At 34.0% G+C, this 10,093-nt stretch overlaps 1 protein-coding gene across 3 annotated transcripts in view; it reads left to right on the forward strand.

Moving 5' to 3' along the window:
• Positions 1–10,093, forward strand: part of LOC106468431 (Na(+)/H(+) exchanger protein 7-like) — an 81,408-nt gene that overhangs the window by 37,304 nt on the left and 34,011 nt on the right. For all 3 annotated transcript variants that reach the window (XM_022396759.1, XM_022396760.1, XM_013928858.2), the window contains exons 9-13: positions 3,501–3,610; positions 5,230–5,305; positions 7,108–7,178; positions 8,308–8,419; positions 9,525–9,606. In XM_022396759.1, coding sequence (XP_022252467.1) covers positions 3,501–3,610; positions 5,230–5,305; positions 7,108–7,178; positions 8,308–8,419; positions 9,525–9,606 — 451 coding nt within the window. The remainder of the gene's footprint in view (positions 1–3,500; positions 3,611–5,229; positions 5,306–7,107; positions 7,179–8,307; positions 8,420–9,524; positions 9,607–10,093) is intronic.

Here is a 10,093-nt window from a genome sequence, read left to right on the forward strand (position 1 = left end):
ATAAAAATATATAAAACTTGGCGATTGTTCAACCTATTATTTAATTTTGATATTTTCGTCGCCGATGCGGTTTTAACTATATCTGATTTTCCGTTAACAACAATTTTTCTCGTACATTATGCAAACTGCTGAGACGAACCTAAATTTTCAACCTAAGTACTGATACGCATCGGACGTTTTAGTGAAATCATCCAATGTAATTCAATATATATATATACTTCGTCCCCATTTAATGTATCGTTAAAACTTTTCTTGTCTAATGGTCTCGTTTATATTCCTCTGACGTGTAATCGTATGCGTGTGTGCCTGCACGCCTTTGCATACACCTGGTTATTTATCGGGAGACTCAACTCCTATGATCAAAGGTTTATGTAATTACTGTCCTCGCATTTCTCTGTTTAAAAACTTTCGACTTGAAGGTTTCTCAAATTTCATTTTCTCTTCAGTTGGGTGAACAACCTAGCAACAACGTCTTTGGGTAAGAAGAAGATTTAGAACATCAAATGTCTGTTTCGATGTGCCCAACATACATTTGAACATAAAAAAAAATATTTTATTTTAAACGTTCGTGTAATTTTTCCTTCTGGAGGATGTTTTGTATATTGGTATAGCATCGAATTTACAAACTATCACTGATATTTTTGGTTAATGTTTCACAAGAATAAAAACAGAAATCACAATTATCAAAATTCACAAATATTGAGCTTATCAAACGAAAAATTGTTTCTGAGATAATATAGAAATAAGCTACATATTCTAATCTACAGAAATTTTAAACATTTTTTTTACATGTAAATTGCTTATATAACAGTGAACATTGACTTAACACAGCATGTGAAGTCAGTTAACCATAGTTCACAAAAAACTGCTGTCGATAGCAGACTACTGTTAGTCTGAATATCATTATATGCTGTTAACAAAACATGTGCCCTAAAACCTACATAAACCCAGGTTGTTATGATATAATATAATCGCACACTTTTTGATACATTTGTTTTAATGTGCTAAACATGATGATAATGACATAAACACATCCCGCGTTCTACGTGGAATTTCCTCTTATCAACTATAACAGGGTGGTACGACAGCAAAAGTCACGCGACGCTGGGAGCATGCGTGCTGGAGTTTCTAGAAGGATCATGAATTATCGAGGAACTCCGCGAATGTCCTAGTGTTTGCCAGGCGTCCGCTTTTTTAGTATATAAGCCTGGCGAGAAAACCCAGCGCAATGGCAGAGATAGATAGAGTGAAGAGATAGATAATTGAGTCAAGCGAACAGTAGGTAACGTAAGTAAAATGTGTGAATCACCGTGACTTATAGCGTTTGTTATAAAGAATGTTAAGTTTAAAGTGACTGTGGAAATTCTGTGTATTACAAAGTTGTATCGAGAAAGAATAAACTAGTTTTAATCAAGAAGGGACTTGTATCGCTGAAGTTTCTCGGAAATAATTTTTACCGGAAATTATCAAACAAGCAGTTACGCAACAAGGGTTTAGAAAATCGTTACTCCAGGTCGTGTGATTTCAAATAATCACTGGACATCTCTTGACCACTAGGCCTAACATAGATAAAGCTAACATGTGAAATATGCTGAGAAATTTCAATTTACGATTTAGTTACGTAGACAATTTGGGTTATTGACCAAAAGAGAGAGTCTCTAATAAACAGTAAATCTCTTGGTAACCCTGGCATGGGCAAGATTTTGGACCAAAGTATGAGGGGAACGTACTGTAGATCCAATTGTCCATGGTTCACGTCCCGTTTACGCAAAAAAGAAAAAAAATCACAGTCGGCATTTTGGTGTCATGAATGCGTAATATGGATAATGGTAAAAATAAAACTATTTTATTAGAGCAGTCCAAGAGTTGGTGGTAAGTACTGTTGAGAGGATGCATTCCTTGTAGTTTTAACAGTTCAAAATTATGGACGGCTATGTACAGATAACCCTTACGTAGCTTTGCGAGAATATCCAAACCAAACTATTAACATGTACGGTAGTCACAAATGTTTTTTTTTATTATTAGATACGAATAACGGTAATCTCATTGTGTAAGCTAAGTATTGTTCATCTCTCAATTTCTATTCCATACGCCGTAAAAAATCATCTAGACTCAAGAGACTAGGACGCACAGGACTAGGGGGCAAGGGGATACCAGGTTACGCTAACCACTGAACCACGCCCAGCTCACGTGCTAACGGAACTTGTATGTAAATTCAAGCTTTCTGTAGCAAAGTATCCTCATCGTCGTATTTATGTAAACGTTAATAATAAAGCATGTCTCAGTAAGAAACTGACAAACAATAGTTTGGTGAAAGTCCATTGCCTTTTGTAAAGTAGTTTTCCTCTATAAGATATTTTTCAATGCTAAACTAGTCAATATACACTGATAGAATGTCAGAAAGTCATGTTTACCATAGTTTCAGTTCCAATTGCAAGAACAGAAAGTGTAAAATTTTCATGAAGTACAAGCGTTATGTATTTCATGTTGAAGTTACAGCGTTCGAAAGTTGTTCGAAACAATAAAATTCAATCAATAGAGTATAAGTAAACTGCGGAACAGAAGGAATATTATGAATACAATAATTTCTTCTTCTAATTTTCACTTTCAGTGTCTTAGATTGTTCAGATTAACGGACTTTCATTAAGGGGCCCTGGAATGGCCTGGTGGTTAGGACACTCAACTTGCATTTTGCGGGTCACCGAACGTGCTCGACCTATCAGTCGTGGGTGCGTGATAATGTGACGGCCAATTCCACTATTCGTTAGTAAAGAGTAATCCAAGTGTTGGATGTAGATACCTTTCTTCTGGTCTATCACTTCAAAATTATGTACGGCTAGAGCAGATATCTCTTGAGTAGCTTTGCGCAAAATTCAACAGGGCAAACAAGATATGATTGATTAGGCCTCAACCAACGAAAGTCAGAACTTTTATCGTTGTTTCTACTTGGTGTGCAGGCTGTCCCAAATGTCATGAACATGTTGAAAATTGTTCTTAAACAAATCAAGGTCCCAATCAAGTAGACCTTAACAAAGAACCCTTACTTTGAGAGGACATTTCATCAACACTAAAACAACTTTTGGGACTTTCGTTGCATTTTTCGAAGCAAGAAATTGAACCCTAAACTATTCAAAGTCTTATATGCTAACCTTGTGTATTTTATATTGTTCAAAGTTTCCACAAAAATGGACCCGGCGTGGACAGGTGGTTAGGACGCTCGACTCGCAATCAGAGGGTTGTAGGTTAGAATTCCCATCCCACCAAACATCTTCGCCTTTTCAGCCGTAGGGGCGTTATAATGTGACTTTGGTAAAAAGGTAGCCCAAGAGTTAGAGGTGGGCGATAATGACTAGTTGCCTTCCCTAAATTATGGACAGCTAGCGCAGATAACTTAAAAACATTTTCCGCGCTACAATAAGAATATATGTCAATATTTGTTATGAAAATGATTGAACAATTAAAGATAAATCAAAGTTCTGATTGAAGTTCATTTTGTTTAGGTCTGAGCCTTTATGGTCTTTCGGAATGCGGAGCCATGGGAGATACCAAACTTTGGATCATTGAGTGCCTTGTGTTTAGTGCCCTAATTTCAGCTGTCGATCCAGTGGCCGTGAGTTCCTCAGCTATACGTTAAAAACAAATAGCAACACGTGTAGAAATTAAAAGCAAAGAATTAATACTATTATTTGATCTGGCAGAAATAATAAATTATGCGTAGTTTTTACGTACAATAAAAACATATCGTACGTCAGAATTCTGTGCTTCTTCTTTTTGTTTGTTTGCTTGAAATATTGAGGGATAATTGTATCACAACTTAAAGGTAACATACTTTCAAGAAAAGCGAAATTGTTTTGTGTGAAAGAGCTCAGTGGAATTTTATAGCGAAGATCTTCATGTTGGTTGATTGCGTTTTATTAATGATAAAATGTATATTAGTAACTGTACAACTTTTAGAAGCAAAGATGACGCTGTTTGGTTTACATTTAGTTCAGGACGCACCTTGTGTTTACACAGGCTCTCTTAAGTGCGAAATATTTCTTTGCTGGCCGCACTTCCCAAGTTGTTGAACTCGTTGAATGTAATATTAATGTCACAGTCTTGCAAACAATGGCGAAGAATGACCGACTGATTATATACTGTATTTTGTGCATGCTCTTTGATTCCAGAGCTCAAACAACGTATTGTTGAGCTCACATAGCCAAGGCTACACCTTGGACATTGTAAATTTGCAGATGGAATAAAAGCGATGCGTTTTAGGGATCCTGTCTTTATATATCTGAAATAATAACACAAACGAAATATAAGAACTTACAAAGTTTAAATCTGGGGTAGGATTCCCCGCGGTGGACACAGCAGATAGCCAAATGTGGCTTTGCTCTAAAACAAACAAACGCATAAAACAAATTAAATGTTTCCATACGTAATAAGTCCAGCAAATTTCAAGAATTGTAAACAAAAGAACAAAACCGTTTGATAATTTTGGTGATCTCTAGCAAATTGTTATTTCATTTTACGGCAGTTTTTATGTGTGGTAAAAGTTTATAAATATAGACACAACCAATCTCTGTTTCTAAAAATTAAACACTGAATTATATATATTACACGCTTTAATACATAGGTTATCCAATCTTAATTTATAGAAGTTTGGGTGTCAACAAAGGATACACTATCGTTTTTAAAAAAGAAAAAAATAGACAGGATAACACACGAGTTTATGGCGAAGTTAAAAGTTTTATTAATTCAGAAGTAAAAGAAATACTTAGATTGAATGAGGACTTGAAGAAAAAAAGGATGATGTTAGTTGTAAGGTAGGAAATATCATTTCAATATAACAACATGAGGAAGTTAAACTTAATGATAAGTTTTGTTTTTATCGAGTTAAAATGTAAAGGATGTTCTGTTTTGCATAAAGGAAACATTACACTTTATATGAATAGTGAATATTTAAAATGTTTTATGTTGATTTGAAAGTACACGTTTATTATTTAAGGTTAATTGATGTACCGAGTTGAGTGAAATATAAGACTAAACATCATACTTAGCTTAAAGTTGAAAACAAGACAGATCTTATTAAATGAAGATTATGAACAAATAAATCGCCATTTTCTCTGACAAATAAAGAAAGTAGTGCATTACTTTGTATGGACAGACGACGCTAATGAGTATTCAAAATATAGTTTATGAAAAGACGTTTTTCTTCCTGTTTGTTATATTTGTTGTCTTTTCCAGGTGCTAGCCATCTTTCAAGAAATTGGAGTAAATAAAGTTCTGTATTTTTTGGTGTTTGGAGAATCTTTATTAAACGGTAAGTGTTGTTTTTTCTTCTAGAAGATAGTGATTTCTTAATCAGTACTATGATGCAAACATACTAAGCCTAACACACACACGCCATCTTATTTTTCTGACTTGTTCGAAGAGAAGCGAACAAAAATATCCACGTGTTTGTTCAAATATCAAATAAAGAAAATAAATCAGTGATCCTTTTCAATAAATCCTAGAAGACCACTCATTGTTGGGGTTAGTATAGAATCAATAGTATTTGAAACAATGAACAATTATATGCCTGAATACCCAAAACAGCTAAACAGTTAATTTCAGAAGTACAATAGAGGATGGAAACAGGGCACATTAAAGTATAGTGCCACTCTAGGGCGATTTTTTTTCTTTTGCTACTGCCACCTTAAGTGATCGCTCTAGAAATGAAGCCTTTGTATTAGTTTACGTCATTAATCACATGATCAGTCACATGATCGCTTTTGATTGGTATGTCGATCTGGTGCAGCGGACTCGACGCCCTCGCATTACAGAATTAAATAAAAGCATAATTCATCAAATTTTTGTTGTCGCTTTCGTTTGATGTTCTTAAATTTATCTAGACAACCACCTACTCTGTCTATGCGAAAATGCGGTTCTGAATGGAAAAAACAGGCCTATTGAATGCACGTTGATTTTCAACCGTTTGTAGTTCACTACGAAAATCGCTTGATTTATAAATCTCACAATTTTTTCAAGGAGATAAGTGTAGTTACAAAAGCTCGGGTGCAAAATTAATTTCAACTTGAGAAATAAACCGCGTGTCATTTGATAGAATCTCAAGTTATATATAATCTTAATGGAGCACAAAATTTATAATTATACTTGCGCAAGCTCAGTTTTTAGTATATTTTTAATATAATTTTAGTCAGCCACTCTTCTGTTAATTTATGTGGTTATAACTACCGAATTCATTGTATTTGATGCTAGTTTACGTCAAATATTCTTTCATAAAAAAAAATATTTGTAATTTCGCGCAAAGCTACACGAGGGCTATCTGCGCTAGCCGTCCCTAATTTAGCAGTGTAAGACTTGAGGAAAGGTAGCTAGCCATCACTCTTGAGCTACTCTTTTACCAACGAATAGTGGGACTGACCGTCATATTATAACGCCCCCATGACTGAAAGGGCGAGCATGTTTGGTGTGACGGGGATTCGAACCTGCGACCCGCAGATTACGAGTCGAGCTCCCTAACCACCTGGCCATACCGGTCCTCTAAAAATGCAACACTTTATTTTATTGTCTACAATCAAGTTCCAATATCCTAGTTTGAATATCGTTTTCTGCAGTAATATAAACAGACGTACGTTCTGTAGTATCTAACACTCTCTATAACCAGACTACAAGATAAATTGGTGTTGATTACGAAGAATTACGTGCAAGTGTTAAATATCAGTGTGTCGTACGCGCGCATGTACAGGTCTGTAAAATCTGGAATATTGCCTAGAAGTCGGGGAAAAAATTCTTAGAAAGAGTGTGTACCCTGAATGATAGCATAATATTTTAATCGTATGATCTTATTTAGTTACTTGTACATCTCGCAGCTAAAGTGTTTTTTCTTCGTTTTTTGACACTGAGGGAATAAAGATATATTTTTCTCGTCTATTTTCAGAGTCTTAACTCGACTTAGAGCTTAAAAAAACATGGATTTAATTCTTAGAAACGTTTCTTTTTCTATCGTAAGTTATGATTATCTGAATGTTCATTTAATTCGTAAGGAGCGAAGCTTTATCACGTACTTATAGCGCTCTCAGAAGTAATTACTTGTTCATGATGTGATTTTCTTATTTTCAGACGCCAGCACCGTTGTCTTATACACGATGATGGTGGGTTTGTCTTCATCTTCTCAAGTGACAGTCAATCAGGCTAGTATATAGTTATGTGTTCAAAGAGAAGTGACAGTCAATCAGGCTAGTATATAGTTATGTGTTCAAATAATCTGCTCATGTGAGTGTTGCTTCATGTAGTCCAGTACACTACCATACAATATTTTTAATGAATTTTCATTCCAAATCTTACGAGGTATATGCTCTTTGAGTTTTATTGTTAATAATACTATTACAAAAACGCGTAGAAGCTAGAGGTATAACTTACGTAGGTTGTTTTATGTTTTAATAATAATGTTGTAAGGTAAAACTTATGTAGGTTGTTTTGAGTTTTAATAATAACGTTATAAGGTATAACTTACGAAGATTGTTTTGTGTTTTAATAATAACATTATAAGGTATAACTGAATTTATATCTGAATTTTCTAGAAAACCTTCCCACGGCTATAAATATAACCAACGCGACGCGCCAGGGAGAGTATATATTATTAATTCGCTATAGTCAGTGTGCTATAAACATTGGAAGCTATAACTGTGATTGTTATAACACTTATCAATCGGAAAACTTCAGATATTTGACCAGGAATGTTTATAAATTTCGAAAATTACAAACCATTTAACTTCAGTGGATTCTCATCAGACATTAGTAATATTACGAAAACATTAATTAACTTCAACGATGGAAACTCAGCGCGTGTGGCAAAGGACAAAGCTAGCTAGCTTCCCGGCGAATCGTACCTACATCAACTCGTAATTAACTCAATTTCAGGCTATTTGAAATTCGAATACGTAACATAACTTACGTAGTTTGTTTTGTGTTTTGATAATAACGTTACAAGGTATAACTTACGTAGGTTGTTTTGTGTTTTAATAATAACGTTGTAAGGTATAACTTACGTAGGTTGTTTTGTGTTTTGATAATAACGTTGTAAGGTATAACGTACGTAGGTTGTCTTGTATTTTAATAATAACGTTACAAGGTATAACTTACGTAGGTTGTTTTGTGTTTTAATAATAACGTTGTAAGGTATAACGTACGTAGGTTGTCTTGTATTTTAATAATAACGTTACAAGGTATAACTTACGTAGGTTGTTTTGTGTTTTAGGTTATATTATAAAATACGATAATGTCTTCATTGTATCACTCTTTTCGTGAAACTTTTAACAGATTGGCCTTGGGATCGCCGCTTTTCTCTGCGTCAGTTTGGGTGGTTTGATTATTGGCATTTTCATGGGAATAGTTACTGCTCTTATTACCAAACATACCCAGGAAGTTAGAGGTATGCCCAGAAAATAACCAATTTGTGGTCATGAAGTATTTCAATGCAGATATTTCGTAGCTAAAAATGCTGAACCATTTTTGTTGTAGTCACTAATACATTAAGCAGTGCTTCGCACGCAAAAAAGATGAAATACACGTTTTCCAGAGCAAATACAAAATTTTAAGGGACAGTTGAAAAAACACAATATAACACCTAAAAGAAATGAAGCTTGTCCTCAAAATTTACCGGTGTTGTTGTTGTTATAAAAGCAAAGTCATGTCCTGACGAGAGCAAAGTAAGGTAAAAATGGGCAGCAAATGGTTAGTTTAGAGTGACAATTGTAGAGAAAGCCCTTGAGGGCTAATCTACAAAAGTAACTCAGGTGGAAAAGACAACGTTTTGAAAGAGTTTATTTAGGAGCTGAAGACATAAGACGGAAAGAAGGTTTTCGAAATGTACTTTATATCTGGTCCCCAGTGGCTCAGCTGTACGTTTGAAGGCGTATAACGCTAAAAACTGGGTTTTCATACCCGTAGCTCTGCGCTTAACAACAAACAAAGAATCTCTACAAGTGTCACTCTCAACTAGCCACTTTCTGCTCATCGTACCTTTGTTTGTAAATCGAACAGTCTACTGAACGTATGAAAAACAAAACACGACAACCCGTTTTCTCTTAGAATTTGTCTCTACTTGATGTAAATATTCCTACCTCTGAACATTTTGTCTGGAATTGCACAGACATTTTTCAAGTTTTTACTTGTTTTATGTATTATAAAATACATACCAAAACTGCATCTTTTATGTTCAACTCAATTAAAAATATACACATGTGTGGAAACACAACACCGTGGAAAACATTTTTCACAGTTTCCAAACAATTCATGACAAAAATGTTTAATAATTTGTTGTTGTTGTTTGCTTTTTTTATACATCATTAATATATGTTATACAGACAAACGCAGAAAATATTTTAAAGCTTTTACCAGTGAACTTACGTGTATTGATTAACTAAAATTATATATTTTAAATCTGACAATAAATAGATGATATGTCAAAAACATTAATCTGGACAAGTCCACCTGGATAAAACTTGTTTTCTTTCCTTTTCTGTATTGTAAATTAGTGGTGGAACCCTTGGCCTTGCTGGGTATTGCCTATTTGTCGTATCTCTTAGCTGAGATGATTCACTTCTCTGGAATTATAAGGTAAAAGTGGTTCCTTTCGTTTCAGAAGTAAAATTGTTCATTACCTTTCTCTTTTTTTTAATTCGCCACAAAACAGATATTGGTCAATAATCTTTATTTCATTGTCAGAATACGTGGTCTATGAACCAGTTCAGTCTTATAGATTATATATGTATATATACATTTATGTCTGTAATTATATATGCTATACATTTTTATATATATTAAAAATGTATATTTGTAATACCCATTACTGGTTTGTTATTGAGGTAATATATATATATATTCTCAGTTATGATTAGATTAAATGTATATTTGTAATACCCATTACTGGTTTGTTATTAAGGTAATATATATATATATATTCTCAGTTATGATTAGATTAAATGTATATTTGTAATACCCATTACTGGTTTGTTATTAAGGTAAAATATATATATATTCTCAGTTATGATTAGATTAAATGTATATTTGTAATACCCATTACTGGTTTGTTATTAAGGTAAAA

Source organism: Limulus polyphemus, unplaced genomic scaffold (genome assembly GCF_000517525.1).
Source record: "Limulus polyphemus unplaced genomic scaffold, Limulus_polyphemus-2.1.2 Scaffold3005, whole genome shotgun sequence".
Lineage (NCBI taxonomy): Eukaryota > Metazoa > Arthropoda > Merostomata > Xiphosura > Limulidae > Limulus > Limulus polyphemus.